Raw genomic sequence first — 21,699 nt, 5'->3', positions numbered from 1 at the left:
CATGGGAGGCATTGACCTATCTGATATGCTTGTACACCTATACAAGACCCACTGTTTGGCTACATGCTTGACCTCGCTGTGTCAAATTCCTGCCTTCTTTACAAGAAGTAATGTCAGCTGCTAGATGAGAAGTCAATGCCTGTGAAGAATTTTCGTTTGAGTATTGCTTCCAGTCTAAAGCTCAACAGGCCCCGAATTGGCAGGTCACCATGTTCCTCGTCTCCTGCTGAGAAACCGAAGAGCTGCAAAGCAAGATCTTCCCAACCAACGGCAGATGTGCGATTTGAGAACGTTGCACATTGGCGCCTCCACTCTGACAATCGATGGGAGATGCAGCTACTGTCCAAAGGGAGACTCAAGGTGGAAGCGCAACAAATGTGCAGACTTCCTGTGCTTGAATGTGAACCAGAATTGCTTCTTCATATACCTCCAGAAAAATTGAGGTGCAATTTAGAATGGTGAGTTTTACGGTTTGATAGACCTATTCATGGTGACATCGTTATGAATTTTGTTCAAATTTGTTTAATATATCTGTTTAACAATAAAACAAATAAATAAAAGAAAAAAAGTAAAAGTGCAGTTACTTTTAGTTTAACCTTTAATGGTTTCCTCTTCAGTTTGGCAGACCTTTGTAATGAACAAACTGCATGGTCAGTGTTTGGAAAAACTATGGATTTTTGTTTGTATTTGATTACAGAGCTCTGAAATGATAAGAAAATACTTTTTTTCAATGCCTTTTCTGGGTGTGCTATTTAAAGGGTTAATGTTTGAAGACCAATTCATGGACTGTGCCCTTTGGATATGGTGACCTATTTCTGTGTTTGAAATAAAAATATGGATTAATCAATATGTTACTGTAGGATTACAAATTTATAAAATGTTAAATCTAGCTTCCAACGTAATAGTATACAAACTGAACAAGTTATGTACATTGGGTTTTACATTTTAAGGTAAAATTGGTGACATTCTAAGAAGATCAAGTCTTGTACCCCAGGTGTCAGAGACATTAACCTTTTGTCTTTATGTACCTCCTGACCACTGGGTGGGGTCCCACAGTCAATGGGAATGCTAATCTCAAGGCCAGGCTGTGCCTTTGTCTCTATGAGAATATAAAGGTTTGGGTGATACTGTCAGGCTGATTAGATTAGCACCTATGCATTTGAAAGCCACTGTTATGATGAGGAGATCAGGGCTGGGGAACTTCCGTTAGCAGGCTGACTCCTGTACTAGACTATGCTTTGTGTAGGTGGTCTCCACCTCTTTGTATCCTCCCCCTCTTGTAAAGTATAAATTCTCCAGAGCTGAGTTTTTTACTCAGACTTGGATGGCTACAGCGACGCCTGGCGAGTTCTCAATAAAGAGTAACTTCTGCTTGAATGATATCCCAACGTCTCCTGGTCTCTGAAAAAGTTCCCAACATTACATTTCATTGTTTTGGATTACTTTTTGGGGGCGGCACGGTGGTGCAGTGGTTAGCACACACACTTCACACAGTCCCTCACACTTGTGGGACCTGGGTTCCAGTCTCCGCCTGGGTCACATGCGTGTGGAGTTTGCATGTTCTCCCCATGTCGTCGTGGGGTTTCCTGCAGGTACTCCGGTTTCCCCCCACAGTCCAAAAACATGCCGAGGCTAATTGGAGTTGCTAAACTGCCCGTAGGAATGCATGTGTGAGTGAATGGTGTGTGAGTGACTGGTGTGTGAGTGTGCCCTGCGATGGACTGGCCCCCTATCCAGGGTCATTCCCTGCCTTGTGCCTATTGCTTCCGGGATAGGCTCTGGACCCCCCGTGACCCAGTAGGACAAGCAGTTTGGAAAATGGATGGATGGGTGGATTACATTTACTAATGTAGCACTCCAGAACTGAACAAGATCTTGTAAACTGATTCAAAATATTAGGGGTTCATTTTATAACCAATTTTATTTTGGCTCTGGATCATAAATCACATCTAACCCAACTAGAGAGTTCATCTTTTTCTTGTCATAGTTGGCAGCAGTACTGTTACAATGTGTTTCTGCTTAGCTGGTGCTGCACAAATCACTAAAACTAGGAAAATAGTTTTTCCTATTTTTACAGGGGCTAGAACAACCCCATCTTACTACATTTCCATGTATTCAGAGGTTATCTGTAGGAACCCTGTTTTTGTGGTATACACATTTCATTTAAATTGTCTTGTCACAATGGCAATAAAGCTAGCAACACAATGTATATTTACTGAAAAAAATAACATACATACGCCACTAGTTATGAGTGAGATACGTTCCGATCGGCCGTTCGCAACTTCAAATGTTTGTTATTCAACATCAGTTTAAGGGTATATACAAGTACAAAGAACTAGGATGCTGGGAGTACGCACGCTACGCTGCTGTGCGACGGGAGTAGTGGCGAGAAGTCGTACTAGGCGGAATTGGTGCGCAGAAAAAAATGATGTTGCGGACAGGAAACGGGAGGCCATTAAACACAATTTGGACTTATGGTCCTCTTCGTTCGTACTTTTCATATTCACGAATGGTCCACTGGAGTTGTACGAACCTTTTGGAGGAAATAGAGAAAAAGCGACACCTAGCGTTCAGAAAGAAGTAAGATTCAATATAGAAACATTTTTATTACATTGCAAGACGACGGCAGAGCCATAGACCCGCTAAAGACAAGAAAAGTCATTCATTTCGGGTGTCACGAGGGTTGGGGTGTCACAAGGTGATTTCCAGAATATGTCTATGAACATAACATGAAAATATCCCATTTAAACTGTTACCTCAACCGGGCTATCATCCTTTTGACTTTAATGTCAAAATAAAATATTTTTTCCTACTCTTCCATAAACTAACATTCAGTATCTCGGATGAATCTAAGTTAGAGATGTGCATACCGGAAAGTCAAAGTTAAGCTTAAATAGGCACCAACACGTAAGCACTTATGTAATATGAAATGGCCATGTGTAGGTATGTCACATGCAGCATCATTATGGCATATTTAGCTTGGTTAGAGAACATTACAGGTAGCCAAATGGAGTGAATATTTAGAGCTCATAGAGATAATTATTCTAATTATGATTTCTGGCTTACCAGACAAACTGAACTGGTGAGTACACAATTGTGAGAGAGAAGGGAATGAGAGAGAGAGAGAGAGAGAGAGAGAGAGAGAGAGAGAGAGAGAGAGAGAGAGAGAGAAGCCTGTCACCAGCCAGCCCTGTAACTGGGGAGTGAAGTTTATGCGTGAACATCATGGACTAAAGTTCAAAAACTGTGAATAACCCTGCGAATTTCATGAAGATTAATGTTTGTTGCTAAACAAACAGGAGTAAAAAAAAAAAAAAAACGATTTATCCTGCTTGCAATATGTTGTCGGCACTTCCTGAATTTCAACACAAGACGTAATTTTTGAATAGTTAAGGACACAATGCAGCACTTTTGATTGGATGTGCCAGCTGTCAATCTGGGTGGCACTGCCCTACCCAGGCCCTTATTTTACATCAACGCTGCTCATAAATGCATTTATTCACTGCTTTACACGCATGCAGTTACTTGGCAGTTACTTTTGTCTAAAGTAATGTACAACCAAGAAATCAGGGTCAGACTCCACTCAAGGATCCAGTGGTAAAATCACCCAGCTGACCGTGGGATTTGAACCAGTGACCTTCCAATTAGCAACACAGCATCCTAACCCACTAAATCATACACCATCCACGACTTGATGATGCATGGTCGAGGAATTGGATCTGGGAGGTGTGAATTCTATCACAAAGCCATGAATGCTCACAGATCAGATTCCATTCTCTGCTCCTAGTCTTTTCCCTGGAAGCATTTTTAATTAATCCACAGGTTTAACTTTTAATCTCAAATTCTTCCTTTTCTGTCCATTTAATCAAGTGTCGTTTGTTACATTTCTTTCTTTAGCTCTTCCCCATTTCTCTTACAAAACCTTAACGTCAAACTTTTGCTATTCTTATTTACAGATTATCTTTGTTAGATTGTGGGATATTTTTTTTGTTCGTTTCTGGTCTCTAATCCCATTCTCACTTGCTATTTGACTTAAATTTTAATTAAATGGCATAAAACTTTTACGTCATGATTACAGATACCACAATTATCATGGTCATCAGTATTATCGTGGTATGTGCTGAAAATGCTCAAAAATACTGATACGCAAGCTGAAATCATTTCGCCAAGTTTTGTAATGAAAATTACAAATAAAATTTGCAGTATGGTGCACTTTTTGTTTATGTAAATATTAAAATAAAAACATAGCCAGTTGCTTGTGCAAACATATGAAAACCATATCAAATATTAACATTAACATTAAAAATCTATGGAGTGATGTCAGCACCTAACCCCATGTTTTTACTGACACCACAGGACCTCAAGCTGCATCTGTGTACCTGCATCAGGAAGGCTATTGCTACCAAAGTTATAAACCGTGATTTTAATGCTAGCGGTTATACTAAAAACTGTCAGGAATTTAGCCGGAACTAAGATTCCTCTTGAGGAATCTGGTTTTCTTTTATTGTTTTTTCTGTCATTAATGACACATCTTAAACCTTTAAAATAACCTCTCTGGCTTTCCTGTTTTTTCTCCTGACACATCTGTTTGGCCTCTTTCACTTCCTTCTCCACCTTCTCCTTCATTTCATCTTCCCTTTGTGTTTACACAAATACTTCTCTTATTGGCTTTCTAATAACACTTTCTTTGACTTATAAAGCAAAGACCTTCTTGTCCTCTGTCATTATTATCTGCACATGCATATCTCTCATATCACTGTCTTATATATATATATATGTTGCATTTTGATCATATTTTATGTAGTTTTTCTTTACTGATATTAGGTTTCTGAACTTTTTCGCTTTCTATCTCCTTTCATTCTTCACTTGCTCTTCTGCTTTCTTCCCCGTTGTCTTAACATTTCCTTCGGGTGTCATCCAGTTCTTTGTATTCAGATGGATCTTTTGCCCTTCCTTTGCTGTGCCAACTCTCCTAGAATACCTCTTTTAATAATAACTTCTTCATTTGCCTGTCTAATGTCAGTGATGATACTCCTTGTTTACCTTGCGGCAAACATTAATATACAGACACTAATATACACTTTACCACATACAATCTAATTGTTCACCTGCCTGGCACCTTTCCCATATTCATTGTTTGTTTCCCTCTGTCTCTCTGTTTTGGCTTGTTTCATGCACCAGGTTTGTTGTCTCGAATGAACCCTGTCCCATTTCCATATGCATGTATTTAGAGTATTTCCACCTCACATTAATTGATCTTGCGATCATCCATCATCCGTAACCAGTTAACAAAAGCTCAATTACTGGCAACCAAAGAAGTGATCTAAAAACCATCTCCAGAACTTCAACTGAAAGAAAGACTAGAAAGTGTCAAAATTCTTGCGATGGTGACATCACATTGGACCAAGGCTGTCGTTCAGCCGATGCCTGGCTAGTCGGTGACATATTTTAAGTAATGTTGCTGTTAAAAGGAAGAATGGGAACAATGACAACCCCCCCTCCCCCCCCAATAAATTGATTTATTATTATGCGAAATTTTCTCACTACTGAATATTCCACGGTCAACTGTTAGTGGTATTATAACAAAGTGGAAGCAATTGGGAAAGTAGCAGGACAGCGCATGCTGAGGCGCACAGTGTGCAGAGTCAGTAGCTACAGACCTCCAAACTTTGTGTGGCCTTCAGAGTAGCTCAAGAACAGTGCGTAGAGAACTTCATGGAATAGCTCTCCGTGGCCGAGCAGCTGCATCTAGGCCTTACACCATCAAAGGCAATGCAAAGCGTCAGATGCAGTGGTGTATAGCTCGCCGCCACTGGACTCTAGAGCAACGGAGACGTGTTCTCTGGAGTGACGAATCACGCTTCTCTGTCTGGCAATCCGATGGACGTTTGGTTTGGCAGTTGTCAGGAGACCAGTACTTGCCTGTCTGCATTGTACCAAGTGTAAAGTTTCGTGGAGAGGGGATTATGGTGTGGGATTGTTTTTCAGGGCTTGGTGGCCTCTTAGTTCCAGTGAAAGGAACTTTTAATGTCGCAGCATTCAAACCGTTTTGGATAATTTCATGCTCCCATCTTTGTGGGAACAGTTTGGGGATGGCCTCTTCCTGTTCCAACATGACTGTGCACCAGTGCACAAAGCAAGGTCCATAAGGACATGGATGAGGAGGAACTTGACTGGCCTGCACAGAGACCTGACCTCAACCCAATAGAACAGCTTTGGGATGAATTAGAGTGGAGATTGTGAGTCAGGCCTTCTCATCCAACACCAGTGACTAACCTCGCAAATGCTGTCCTAGAAGAATGGTCAAAAATTCCCATAAACACACCCCTAAAACCTTGTGGACAGGCTTCCCAGAAGAGGTGAAGCTATTATAACTGCAATGGGTGGGTCGACTCCATATTAAAGCCTATGTATTAAGAATGGGATGTCATTAAAGTTCATGTGTGTGTAAAGGCAGGTGTCCCAATACTTTTGGCAATATAGTGTATATTTTTGTAATGTAAGCAAAAAAAAATTCTACATTTTCAAACTGCAAGCTATTCTTATACAAGTTTCCTGTGTCATGGTCTTGTACAACAGATGACAGTATCTCACGTGCCGGGACTTCCTCTTATTTATTTCCTGGGTCGGCACGAACGGATGTGGAAATTCCCATGGGTGTGCATCTGGGTGAAGTTGCACTCACTGAATAAATGTTACCAATTAGTCAGCACAACAGTGAATGATGATTTCTTGCTTGGCGCATTAAATAAATGGATAAAAATAATGACATTTTTGTGAATTCATTCACAGGATGCAATTCCACTGATTATTTTACTAGTCACTGCAGTGGTACTGTAATTGTACAGGTGTTTGCATATACTGTATGCTCTAACACTGGTATTTGCTCAAAGTAATTTGTATAAACTGCACACAATCCATAGTAAATATGCACTAGATATTGGAAAACCATCTAAATCAGATTAGTATGGCTACACACACTATGGTTATTTGCCTTGACACTTATCTGTTGTTTGTCTGACTATAAAATATTGACCATTGCTGAATTTTGTATTGGAAGTATATGACACTGGCTGTATGGATGGGGGGTGGCCTGATATTACACAGCAGGTTATGAATTAAGAGTAAACTATGACAAAAACATAGAAGGAAATATGTGTAGTGGCCAGCGAAGGGCTGGAGTCCCATTCTTGGTTGTTCCCTATCTTGTGCCTGTTGGTGCTGGGATAGGATCTGGACGCTGCCTAGGGCAGATGGGAATTGGAATGAATGAATGAATGAGTTGTGATTATTCTTTAGTTAGTCTTATGAAGTGAGTAAGTAATACAGATTGCATTATCTGCACAGTGTAAAATCTGAGCAAGAGTAAGACGCTGCATCAAATTAACCTCAAGTTTTTATTTACATGCCAAGTTTATTGTTCCAAAGTGACGGGCTTTAACAAATGCTGTGGGAAATAAACAAGAGTTACTAGCAGGAAGTCTAGTGATCAAGGAAATGGGCTGGTAATCTGAAGCGTTAAGTCCCAGGTGGGGCCTTTTGTAAACTGGCTGCCGTAAAACGGGTACAATCTGTAAACCACTTGTGATAAAAATGTAAACTAAGACCCTAAATAATATTTAATCTTACTGCTAAAAGTTCAACAACATACAATTGCTCAGAAAATGTGTGTAATTTACATTAGATGAAGGCAACGAATGGGTCACAGGTGGCAACAACATGGCAACAAACAGGATGAGCAAACAGACATTTGCAACCAATCCCATCTTTTGGGTAAATGACTGGCCAGTCTAACACACAAGGGCCCAAAATGACCACAGCCAGTGTTCCAGGCAGACATGGTACCTATTTTCTATCCATGACTCATATATTGGTGACCGAAGGTGATCTGAGTCTCATGGAATGTCTGAGGGCTATTTCATTTTCGGGTCAGGTGGTCAAGTTAACTACGAGAAGAACTAATTGTAACTTTAATTAGACATCAAATAAAACACTAAACAAGCATATACTACACAGTCAGTGAATGAATAACAAACAGAACGCACCAATATCGTTCAAATGAGCAAGCAACACTGGGGTTTGGTGCACTAGCCCATACAACAGCCAGTTTGAAAACAATACAATTTACTTTAAATAAATGATTAAAAGACAGGAGAACAATGAGATTGTGAGACTGTAAGACTTACGTATATATTGTTTAACCATAAACCACAATTGTCATATTTTTAAGGACTGGGAATTTATTATCCTACAGTAAAAGCGTATATTAAGCATATAAGGGGTACAGCGTGTGGTGCAGTGGGCTAAGCCTGTGTGCCTGTAAGCAGCAGGTCACAGGTTCAAACCCAGCCACAGCATGTCTGTGGCTCCTTGAGCAAGGCCTGTAACCCCCAGCTCCCTGGGCACCATTGCGGGTGGCAGCCCTTCACAGACAGCTTACTCTACATGGAGCAAGCTGAGGGAGGCGTAAAGACAATTTCCCCACAGAGGGATCAATAAATTATCAATTAAAATTATATTCAAGCATATATTAACATTATCTCCATCTATGGTTGCAGAAAAAACTGTTAGTAGCTCTATTGTGTCAACTTATGTAAAATCTTGTGCTCCTTAATTTTTTACAGGGACACAGAATGTATCAAGTGCGACAATGCATCCCGCATAAGTCGAGGCATGGAAACAAGACAAAGTCAAATTGCTGCTTTTGGACAGAAGGAAGACACCCTAGGAGAAGCACACTGCCAGACTAAGTCCCCCACCTGGCCAAGAGGCTCTGGGTGAGTATGACTCCCAAATGTTCTTGCTGTGCCTCATTCATCTAGCAGAGGTGGCACATTCCATGCAGAGGTCATATTTTGTCACTCCTCCATGCATCACTTCTCTCTGGGAATTGGGGCCATGAAGCCACCAGAGATCAGTTCCAAAACTCCACAGCCTCCACCCACAATCTATTCTCCTCCCCCCAAAATCTGCATTTAAGTGCAAGCAGAAGCCACAACTAGCAACTGAAGCATTTCCACAGGGGTCCAACAGACCACTACGACGGTAAGAGGGGCGATATGCCCCATCATGTGCTTTCTGAAACACTCCACACTTCATCAAGACTTTAGAGTTAATGTCTCTTCACTTGTGTCTCACTGCTCACTTATTTTTCTGTTATGTACTTTTCCTGCTGTCATTGTTTTTCACATCTCAAACTGGAAAAGAAAATCCTGTCCAAATTTGAAATTTCAGTGTCCAACAGTTGTGTAGCGTATATTGGATATTTAAGGCCATCAATGTAATCTGACAACGTTTGGTTCGTTTTACATTTTTGCATGCTTATTTGCAAGTTTAGTTTAGTTTTTGTGTGTGTTTGTATGTATGTATGAGTGCCCTAACATTATTTTGTGTTTTGCTTTTGAATTTTATTTTGTGTTGTGCCTTTTAAACAAATATGCACAGTATTATTCAAATAGTTGTTTGCACAAGGTTTGCTAAATGGTTAGAAAAACAATGTATACATTGAATTATGAAGAGGAATTAAGTTTTGAATTTTGTTTTATTACTCTGCATGTCAATAATAGACTAGAAATGTTTCAAATGTTATGTAAATGATCTTCTACACATTGTACATATTTCTGAAGGGTTTACCAGATGTCCAGCTCAACAACTCAACACTATGTTGAGTATGTGCGGCCAGGCTCAAACAGTGCTTTCACTGTTAAGGTATTATGAGAAATTTTTAAACCGTGGCCAATTCTGAAATGCAAAAATGCTTATTCTGTGAGTGTTGTTGTTTATGCATCCATCCAACCCGAAACAGCAGCCTATTATAGGAAGCACAGGGCACAAGACTGGTTACATTGGATGGGATCTCACTCCTTTACAGGACACAATAATGCACTACAGGCAAATTAGGGTCATCGGTTCACCTAAGTACATGTCTTTGCACTGTGGTAAGAGACCAGAGGAAACTTGTAGAAGGTGTTGGGGGTTCAGTTCCTGCAGAATCTCTGTTTGTGCAGAGATCTCAGATTCTCGCCGCATATTCCAAATTGCAACCACATGAACATCTGCAGCTGATCATTGCCTCACCAAACCCTCCCCAAAACCATTTTCACAATAAATTTTGTTTACTCGTTTCAAGAGTGCTAAATAACATGAATCATATTGGATCCTTCAAAAGCCTTCAGGCAACTGTAAAAGTTTTATATCTGCTGTTCCAAGAAATTAAAAAGTATTTTAGTAAAAGTATTTATTATTACTCTCTGTAATATAGACAGAGTTTGTGGAATGTTGTCATCAAATTTACTCAAATTTAAACTACCTAAGATTATGGGTAACAAATTAGTGGACTATTCACAAAGAAGGGCAACTTTCAAGTATGTATGTTTCTGTAATGCTCTGAAATATACTTATACTTTGAAGTACAGTTGTTGCTTCAGATGCTACTTTCAGTCGTATAAATAGAGCTAATTTTCATTCACATCTCGTGGCGTTGTGATGGCCCAAGCGAGAGCAGCATCAGAACCCATGGGGTCAACCCATCCATCTATTTTCCAAACCACACACCTATGGGCAATTTAACAAGTCCAATTAGCCGCAGCATGTTTTTGGACTGTGGGGGGAAACCAGAGTACCCGGAGGAAACCCCACGACTACATGGGGAGAACATGCAAACTCCACACACATGACCCAGGCAGAGACTCGAACCCGGGTCCCAGAGGTGTGAATCAACAGTGCTAACCACTGCACCACCATGCCGCCCCTGTAAACCTTAACCAAACCTCCCTAAATAATGGTGTCCAGCACCATCACAACCCCAAAAGGGGGAGGCTGAGGAGCACAGTTTACCAAACATTAAACAAGCACGACCCATCACCTCTTAACATTTTTTTTCCTTAAATGAACAATCCACATAGTTTACTTCACTACCAAAATTCAGCATTTTATTTCACCACGTAATCCCCTGTCATCACACCAAACAAAATACCCCCTCCCGCCTGCACCATATTGAAAAGTCCAATTACTTGGTACCGCATAAAACATCCACGTTTCGCCTTGGGACTCTTTTGCTGGTTGCACCTTCCCTGGTAAGTTAGATAAACATCTGCATAACTAACCTGTTCTTCACTTAAGTCCATGCGTCTAACTAATCAATAAATCCATGTTATACTAAGTACCATGATGTCACTTGAGTGTTAATTTGGGTCCACCTTAGCGGCACATTTTCCTCCAGAACTGCACCACAGCTTGGGGAAAACATTTAGCCCGGGTCAGGGGCTTCCCAGGCGTTAATATTGACTTAGTATCTGTTTGGGTTCTCATCTCTTAAACAGTCTGTCAGACACCATCGTGCCTCCATCACCATGGCTACCCAGGATCCCAGCCCCCGGCCGGGCCCAGTCTCCTACCGCGGCCGCAGCTCTCTACCCATGGCCAGCTCCAATACAGACGACCAGGAGGTCCTGCAGTTTGAGCCTTTCCAGCTGATGCCTCGTGGCCCCCCTCCCCTGAAAGGTGAGAGCCACAGTGTGAGTGATGCCACATATTCCATCCAGAGTTCCGTCTTCTGGTTTTATAGCGACGAACAACATATCTGGATAGATTCAATTAGACGGTATTCATAGCCTGGGTCTTTATTGAGCTACAGTAGTATTGGAAAAATTCATTGCAGTCTTAAAGCACTTATGTAAGTCGCTCTGGCTAAGGGCGTCTGCCAAATGCTGTAAATGTAAATGGAAGCACGACAATCTGTCACACCCCAAAACAAACAATACCTTCTTTTTATTCCTAATAGATATGTTTACTATCTGTTAGAAAGGTCTAATAATATATGAATGTATTTGCAGCTATAAACATTACCAACAAGCTCCTGTGGCTGACATTACTGCTGGACCTAGAAAGTTATCCGGCAGTTTACCAGCATGTTAGACTTATCAGGGTGAAACGCTGCCTCCCTCATTCCCACCCTTTATCGGGGCACAAACGTACATAGCCTGGGCCTAAACTGATAGAGGTTCCACCAGACTGAGTCACTTCTTGCCCACATGTCGGGATGTAGTTGCATTGAAAGATCTTGCTCATAATTAATTTCTCAGGCTGTATAATATGACATAGCACATTTTTGGGAGAAAAAATTGAGAAGAGCTGAATTTCAACATGGAATGATTGCCTATAAAAGGTGATCATCGGCCGTAATGAGTCTTATTTAACATCCCGATGCATTTATGTATGATTAAAAATGATGAATATCTTTTATGAATGATGAATATCCACTGTATTTTAATACGCAAGAAGAATATCTCTGTAGGCAGCTGTAAATTAACTTTCTAAATGTCTTGTACTGCAAGAATTCCTGGATATCTGGGATGTGAACAATTTAAATGACATCAACAAGAAGCAGCACCACACCGATCTGTACGCCAACGACAACCTCATTGTGCGCCGGGCCCAAGAGTTCCAGATCCGGATCACCTTTGACCGAGCCTACAACCCCTTACAAGACCAGTTCCTGGTGGAGTTTGTCATGGGTGAGGTGGCGTCTGACTCGCTTCATTGGCTGGTGTCAAGCATGTTGTCACATAGGCAAGGGTGACCTGGTGAATAGGGTTTATTAGTGGCAGTTGAACTCTAGTTTGTGTTAAACCTTGGATTACCTCAAGTGTACCTCTGGGTACAGTCTGAGGCAGGGATCACCAACATGGTGCCCGCAGGCACCAGGATGCCCCCAAGCACCAGGAGTCGCCCACGGACCAGTGAGCAGCGTCTAAAATTAAATTTTATCCTGTTGCTATTCTTTTTAATCACATTTACATTTATATAGATTTAAAAATGACAATATCTAAAAAAAATAGCATTTAAAACATGGTTATTATACATGAAGTTTAAATTTGTTTAGGAGGGCGTTTCAAACTGGTAGCCCTTCGTATGACTTGGTACCCATGAAGTAGCCCTAAGCTTCAAAAAGTTTGGTGACCCCTGGTCTAAGGTGTTCGACAACTTTAGTTAGATGTATCAAAAGCGAATATTGTGTTTATATTAGGTTTAAGGTGTGTCTGGGTTTATCCCATGAGTAGCTCATCCATACTGTTAAGTATGTGATACATAAAGGAACACAACCACACAAGAGACCTGGATTCCAGATTCCAACCAACTTGTATTCTATTATCTATTATATTCTATATTCTATAGGCAGGTACCCACAGGTCAGCAAGGGCACATACATCCCAATCCGCATTGACGAGGAGAGACCGCAGTCCTGGCAAGGGAGGGTCCTGGAATCCAAGGACAACATGGTAACTGTGGGCATCACAGCAACGCCAGACTGCATTGTGGGAAAGTTCCGCATGTACGTTGCCGTCATCACGCCTTACGGCATCCGCAGAACACAGAGGGATCCCAACACAGATGTTTACATCTTGTTCAACCCTTGGTCACAAGGTATGATTTCTCAGTAGCAATGCTGAAAACAAAATTAGGTTTTAGCTCATGCAAATGACAAATTACTTATTCATCTGCCAGAATAAGATCCCATAATTCAGGTCTGGTTATATGGGACTTATGTATAATTTCGAAAAGTATATGGAGGAAACATTTTTAAATAAATATCAGATATTCCATTCTTAGGATAATGTTGCTAAAATATATCAACTTAAACACATTGAACAATTCACAGCATTTTAAACTACAAACATAGACAAGAGGTAAAATTGCTCGGAGAATAAAGCATAATCCTTTGATTACAGTTCACGTTAATTTGCATTTTTAACATTTTGCTGTATGCAAAATTCGGTAATTTTCCCGAAACCGCCTTAACGCTACGTCATTCGTAAGTTCTATCCTTTGACATAGAACTTACGAATAACGTAGCGTCATGACGGTTTCGGGGCACTCACCCCTGGTCTTTTTCTTGCAGCTGACTCTGTGTATCTGGATGACGAGGCAGAACTCGGGGAATGTATCCTGAATGAAACGGGGGTCTTATACCATGGGGAGGTCAAGGACATTTCAGTCCGACCATGGAGTTATGGCCAGGTAACCTCTTTCAAAGTGTGGAATGCACACGTTTTATGTATAATACTGTACTAACCAATTAGCAGTTTGGAAAAAAGAGGCCTGCATTATTTTTAGGGTATTCCGTTTGTGTACTGTGCTTTTTAAATTTGGTTGCACCGTGTTTGCATGTATTGTCTTGCACTTTGGCTTCCCTTTATCATACCATGTTTGTGCCGCGGCGACCTCTCTGGTCCCTTTCTGCTGCAGTTTGAGTATGGCATTCTGGATGCCTGCCTTTACGTGATGGACAAGGCCTCCATGCCTCTGATCAACAGAGGAGATGCAGTGAAAGTGGCCCGCATGGCCTCAGCTATGGTAAGCTATGCTCGGGTTCATTGTCATGTGTCCAATGAGATACTCTTGTGCCTCCTACCTGACTGCCTGTTACTAGCACATTAAAGAACATTAATCAGCTGCATCATACAATAAGAGCAGAATCAGTGGACAATGCAGACAATGAGTAATGGGTAATGCTTCACATGAACTGCGCCTTCATAATGCCTTTATAATGCATTCACTGAACATTCAGTGAATCTTAATCATGCACTCATAATACTAATATATACATTAGTATACATTAACATCCTAATATACCTTGCCAGCTCAAATATACAATAATTTCAAACACAAACATAATTGTATAATCATATGTTTATTAATGTGAATTTAAAATGTTATGGTATGTTAGCATGTTAAGGTATATTTACATAGTGTTTATGAATGTTCCATGAATACATTGAGTTCTTTCAGAATGCATCCTGAAAATCTGCCTGGATTAGCTGCTTTATGAATTTTAGTCATTTTTAAAAGTTCTTGACACATTTCTCTGACAAGCCAGTGTCATTGGATGGCAGAGAGGCTCACTGAGGATCTTTTTTACAAGCTTAAATTCAGCATAAAATGCATTCAGGTGCCTGGGGAGAGAAGCTGAATTGGAAAGTTGAATGTTGTGATGTCAATATCTCATATTTCTGTATATATATATACACAGTATATATACATGGTCTGTCAGCCCTTGTGGTTGTTAAACCTATGCCTGTGATTCTTTTTTGTATTAACCTGCTTCCTGTTGGATGTCTATGGACCCAAGATGAACTCCAAGGATGATGATGGGGTCCTAGTGGGGAACTGGAGCGGAGATTACATTTATGGAGTAGCTCCTACGGCCTGGACCGGCAGCGTGGAAATCCTCCTCAATTACGCCAACAGTGGCATGCCTGTGTGTTACGCTCAGTGCTGGGTCTATGCTGCTGTGTTTAACACATGTGAGTCTGCTCTTTCCAGAGGCCTGGAATATACTCTCCATAATCTATCGGTAAAGAGTGCTTTTTCTTGTGATCGCAAAGTTTCCCTAAAATTTAGCTTTCAATATTTTTAACATCCACACTGACCTTTACTGAAATGCCATTTCTGAAATGTAAGCACCTTAAGGATACAGAAACAGCTTCCATCCAGGGGTTTGAGCCTGCAGCTCTTTGATGGAGCCTGACTTGCTTCTGCCCAATTTTCTTTAGTTCTGCGGTGCCTAGGTATCCCTGCCAGGGTGGTCACCAACTTCTACTCCGCCCATGATAACAACGGCAACTTGAAAACTGATCTCATCGTGGATGAGAATGGGCAGGTGGACAAGGAACGCACCAAAGATTCCATCTGGTCAGTCTTGACTGTAAAAGTTATTTATCTGAATGATTGTGTTCTTTTATACAGATAACATGATGGGGTTACGTTCCGATAAACGTATTGCATGGTGAAAATGCGTTTACAGTACACCAGACCTGACGTACGTCGTAGCCTAGCCTACCATTAAACATGCTTAGAACACTTACATTACCCTACAGTTGGGCAAAATCATTAACACAAAGTCTATTTATATAATAAACTGAATTATTGAGTATCTCAGTTTATTGAATAATGTACTGAAAGTGGAAAACAGAATGAAATTGAAATACCCTTCATAAAGTCAAAATATAATTTGCCAAGCACAACACACACAAGCAGCATTGAAAAGAAACGGAGGTGACAAGCCAAAGCTCATTGACAAGGACGGATGAGCACGTAACAGGGTTATAACTAAATACCACAAAGCATGGCCTCAGAAAATGAATCGGCACCTCTGTGACCTGATGTGATTATTATAAGCTTCACAAAGCATGGAATTCAAGGCAGTGCCGACTTGGAGAAACGTCCTGTATGCAATGCTAGTACACAAGGACACAATGCCTGGAATCTTGAGCAATGGGTTAAAGTACTATGGTCTGATTAATCCCCTTATTACACGTGGATGAATATATGTATGGAGTAAGAATCCCTCAATCCACAAGGGTCGATGTGTATGAAATGTCAGTTTTCAAACAGGAGAGAACCTAATGCTAAGATTACTAATACATCTCTGTTGCTGTTTGAGGGTGAGTTTACCGAAACTGAAATGATTCACGATTGCAGGAATTATCACTGCTGGAATGAATGCTACATGGCCAGGCCAGACCTGCCCCAAGGCTTTGGGGGCTGGCAGGTAGTGGATGCCACCCCCCAAGAAACCAGTGATGGTGAGTGCTGGCTTGCAACAGGAATGTCTCAGGATGCTGTTTGCTAGGTAGCCTATTGACATTCCCACACTCAGCTTTGATTTATTGCCAATAAAGTATATACATTTTGACGTTCATCCCACGTCACTGTTTTCCAACTTTAATTAGAGTGCTGGCTTCATTAGGGTTTTAACTGAACCACCTAGAGGGGTGTTTACATCTGAGTCTGAAGTATATTCCTACTGTGGTAATGAGGAGCTGCAGGTGGTGCTGCGAATTGTATTACCCTGTGAGTTGTTGTATTCCTTTTTGCTTTCTTTGATGGGCTGTCCTTTTGAGAAAATAGGTTGTTTTTGGATGATTGAACCTTGTCGTTCTGCATATTTAGCCTGTCTACTGACTTCCCACCCCAAACATTCACATTGCATAAAAGGCTAGAACTTCAGAAGCAGTTGTATTCAGACTTAAGCCTTTTTTAGGTTGGTGGCCCGTCTTGGCCCATTCATTATTGTTCCTTTCCTTCAGGTTTGTATCGGTGTGGCCCTGCTTCTGTCTACGCCATCAAGCATGGGCAGGTCTGCTATCCTTTTGACGCGCCTTTTGTTTTTGCAGAGGTAAATCACTTTAACTCTCCTTTGTCTTGGATTATTTTATTTTGTTTCCCAAAACTAGCAGGAGACATTATATTCCAGAAGCTACAACGAATTATTTTCCTATAAAAGCTTAAATTCGACATGACCGATGTTTATCTGTATGATGTGAATTAACAATGCGTAAGAGAATTATAATGTAGCTTTAGACCTCAAGCGGAAAATGTAGTTCCTCTCATAAATTTATACAAATCATGGATTCCTCAACCTATCCCTCCAGGTGAACAGTGATGTTGTGTTCTATAAGCGGAACAAGAATGGTACTCTTGAACAAGTCAAGGTGGACAAGACCCATGTGGGCCAATTGGTGCTGACCAAGGACATTGGTAGCGACAAGTCAAGGGATATTACAAGCCAATACAAATTTCCAGAAGGTATAACTTAATTAACTCAACTTAATCTAGATACTTATAGGTTGCTTGAGTACGGTATGTCAAGTCAAATGAGCTTTATCGTGATAGAACAAGTACACAGTGACACAAAATAACATTCCCCAGGACCAGGGTGTAACATAGTCAGCAAGCTACACGATATTTAAAGTTCAAGAGCTTCAAGATGCTATGAAACAAAGCTGAATGCAAGGATTAATTTTCATTAACCCTTTTTTAATTACTGTATTATAAAGACGAGAGAGGAACAGCATTTCGATTCCCTTAGGAACATAGGGAATTGACAATAAACGCCTATTTGATTTGATTTAAGTGACCAGTGTCAGTGAGGGGGGGGTGTATATAACCAGTCATTCGTCTAAATAAACAAATTTTCAATAAATACCTTTACAACAACTTATTTCACACTGAAATGACTAACACAAACCACATTTCCAAATAACAATGTTTAATCTTATGGAACTTAATATGTTCAAAGAGGATTTTTCATCTGACCACTAGGGGGTGCAATTGCTCTCTTGTGGACGTGACTAGCTATGAAAAAACTATAACGGAACATTTAGCGCTGGTTAATAAACCCAGAGTGGCCGCTGCATTTGCACGTTCCACCACATTCTGTCTTGGATTTAATGATTATATTGTAGTAATATTTAGTCATTTAAAATATCTTTCTTAAAGAAAAAAGCACTTTAGCAGCGTCCATTCTTCTATCCCCGTCTATCATCCAGCTGCTCATCAGCACCTGTAATTCACTTTTATGTGGAATAAATCCGTATACCTCCCTGTTACTGTACTACTGCTGCTGCTGTTTTGCAGCCTGATGCTTAGCTGTATTTATAATTTTTATTGCCTGGAACTTGCATTTATTACTCTGAATTTGTACTTTTACAGTGCTGATATTTTATATTATACTTATGTCTTACTCATTCTTTGCATATATGTGTTCAATATAATCAGGGATTGACATACTTGGTACGCATTTACCTTTTAAAAGCGATACGTGCGGCAATCGATTGTCGTAACAGCTTGAATGCGTACGTATGATAACCTTTATATGCTAATTCGTACTTCATTTGCGGTATGGAGGTTAAAATTCACGACAATTTCTTGTCATATCGGCGCAAATGCACATAAAATACGTACGTATTAACGCTGTTACAACAATCGATTGCAGCACGTATGGCTTTTAAAGGTGAATGCTTACTTGCGTACCAGTTATGTCCGTCCCTGAGTATAATTCATCATTTGACGCTGACACAATTGCCCAATTTTGTTGCGCTTGCACAATCACATTTTTTATTTTAGCTGGGTTAAAATAGTTAATTCTAAGACACACAAAACAATCAAACAAGTAACCTAAGATTAACCCCGTGATTCCATCACCTGTATTAAGTATTTCCTGTATTAAGTCTCTGCATTATGATGACCCAGTTAACTATTAGTATGGTGATACAGGCACAGAGGAGGAGCGAACGGTGCTGGAAAAGGCAGAAGAGTTTGGATGCAGCCGGGTGCAATCCACACTGCCACCTGCTGACGTGGAGCTGAGGATCACTGTGCAGGATGTGATGGTGGGCAATGATTTTCAGCTCAGCCTCGAGTTCAAGAACTTGACTGAATTGAAACGCACAGCCAGCGTGTACATCAGCGGGAATATAGTCTACTACACCGGTGTCACCAGTTCTGAATTCAAGTTTAAGACCCAAAAGGTGAAACTGGAGCCCTTTGAATGTGAGTTGGAACCGTCTACGTAATTCAGTCCTTCCTCTTTGTGTATAACATTCCCACCTTGAGATCTGCATTGGCAAGTGTCAATTGCCTTGTCATTGCCATACGAGAAAAAAACACACGGTGATCCATTCTTAGGTTGCAGCTCGGCTTTAGTCAGCATCGCCAAGTGTGTATCGCTCTTGTCATTTCAGACAAAAAAGTGACTCTGGATGTAAATTCCAAAGAGTACTTAAGTAAGCTGGTGGAGCAGGCCAACCTGAACTTCATCATCACAGGGCGTATTCCTGAGACTGGCCAGATCATCAGCGCCATGCAGGTGGTTGCCCTTCACACCCCTAAACTCTCTGTCAAGGTGAGTCCACTACCTGTCGTGTTAACACTGTACTTGATGGACCACAAATACTTAGTGATAACTCAGCTACTACTGAAGTACAAGTAATGAACAAAACATGATCAGAGAGAGTAAAAGGTGCATCACTATTCATTAATGATGCACAAACATGAGATCAGTATTTCACTTGTTGTTCATCACTTTTTCCTTCAGTATTTCCTTAGTAGTTCCTTCAGTATTTCACGAAAGTTTATAGAATTAAAAGATAGTAACAAATATTAATATTAACCGCTTTAGATAAAACATGCGTCACAATTCGTTAATGATGAATTAACATGAGGTCAGTATATAACTAAGACTTAGTTTGCGGTTAATTAGTACATAAGCAATAGCATAATACTATGTTTCTGCCCCATCAAGTATAGTGTTATCAGTATTGTTATAAATGCCCCTGCCATGTTTATAGATGGTTTTGTCAGAATTCCAGAGTTCCAAGTTACCAGTTTCTTGAAGTCACCTGACATTTCACTTCCTTGCAGGTCAGTGGGTCACAAAAAGTCAGTGAAGAAAGTTTTGTCACAGTGGAGTTCACCAACCCCTTCAAGTACAATCTGGAGAATGTGTCCTTGCGTGTGGAAGGGCCAGGCTTGATGAAGGCTAAAAACAAAGTTTACAGGTAAACCACAGCCATGAAACCAGTACTGCTATGGAACGAGCTGGAATTTTGACCATTCCTTTGTCTGGAACTTGCTGTTCTATCTTTAAGCAACCTGCTTGACTTAATACCTAATAATCAATAGCTAATCCGTACTGCACATTTAACTTTTAAACCAAGTCTGGATTATACCTACCAAGTAAATCCAAATAACCGCTAACTCCTACGTGGTTCTGTTGCAGTGTGATCCCTCCCAACTCTTCCCTGACCTGGACTGAGTCTTTCAGCCCTTGGAGGCCTGGCCCAGCCTGGCTAATTGCCAGCCTTGATTGTGCCGCTCTGAGGCAGGTGTATGGGCATGTGGAAGTGAATATCCAAAGCTCCGAGGGCGGGCTGTGACACCATCGGCTCACACTGACAGACATCTTAACTGCTATTTGCTTCCACATGCTGTTTGCTTTCATGGCTATAATTCTGCACCTGCAGCCTTAGCACCACTACGTGTTCCGTGGTACCTTAACATTCTATGTGAATTGAATTGTTCTGTAATCACCAAAGCTACTAACAATGAGAGTCGTGGAGACATGCATGACAGAAATTTGAAGTTTTGTCCACCAAATCTTTATTTAGAGAAGCCACTATGCTTTCGAGATTCCTGATTACTTTCTGAATGAATGGACACGAGACACCCTATATCAAATACTTGCATCTACCACAAACGGTGTCCTGTGTCCTGTACATTTTCCAGTGTGTCCTGTACATTTTTCATCAAGAAACATTAAGACTGAACATAGGTTGCAATTTTCAGTATTCTTAAGTGTCTTGTACACGTCTGGCACAGATCTTTACACAGCAATGTGTACTTTGTATCCATCCATTTTTCATAGCTGTTTCTCCTGTGCAAGGTTGCCGTGATTTTTGAGGCTATCCTAGGAATCACAGGGCACAAAGATGGGGGACGAGCTGGATGCAATTCCAGATCACAAGAGCTTTCATTAAAAAATTAACACACGTTCAGCTGGTAAAAGTAAGAGTCATATTATTGCACTGTGGTTTTCTGGGTTCCCCCGTCCTCCATACACATTCTGTTTGTGTTACAATCGACATATTTAATCGAAATCACTCAGTAGGTGGAACTGTCACCATTCGCTTCCACAGAGGTACCAAATCATTTGGAAGACGAAAGTATTTATAGTGTGTCTATATACAACTTCTTTTACTTAACTAAATGACTGATATCCATTAATTATACAGATACTTCTATCATTTAACTGAAAAACATTCATTATTAATAACGCATGTGGTGTATCCAGAGGTCTGTAAAGGAGAATTACTAAGAAATACAGATTCACAGATTAAACAAAACCTCTAACTCGTA

The 21,699-nt window shown here is 40.6% G+C and overlaps 1 protein-coding gene across 1 annotated transcript; it reads left to right on the top strand.

Moving 5' to 3' along the window:
- Window positions 1–8,889: 8,889 nt before the first annotated feature.
- Window positions 8,890–21,699, top strand: f13a1b (coagulation factor XIII, A1 polypeptide b). Its single transcript, XM_048971007.1, has 15 exons — window positions 8,890–9,045; window positions 11,322–11,502; window positions 12,336–12,515; window positions 13,177–13,425; window positions 13,901–14,019; window positions 14,248–14,355; window positions 15,131–15,305; window positions 15,555–15,693; window positions 16,483–16,586; window positions 17,091–17,179; window positions 17,436–17,589; window positions 19,060–19,335; window positions 19,527–19,687; window positions 20,206–20,342; window positions 20,564–21,699. The coding sequence occupies exons 2-15, from the start codon at window positions 11,352–11,354 to the stop codon at window positions 20,718–20,720; spliced, it is 2,199 nt and encodes a 732-aa protein (XP_048826964.1). The 5' UTR covers window positions 8,890–9,045; window positions 11,322–11,351; the 3' UTR covers window positions 20,721–21,699.

The sequence above is a fragment of the Brienomyrus brachyistius genome, chromosome 12, assembly GCF_023856365.1.
Source record: "Brienomyrus brachyistius isolate T26 chromosome 12, BBRACH_0.4, whole genome shotgun sequence".
NCBI lineage: Eukaryota > Metazoa > Chordata > Actinopteri > Osteoglossiformes > Mormyridae > Brienomyrus > Brienomyrus brachyistius.
The sequence above is the reverse complement of the archived record's forward strand: the minus strand, read 5'-3'. Positions and strand labels throughout refer to the sequence as shown.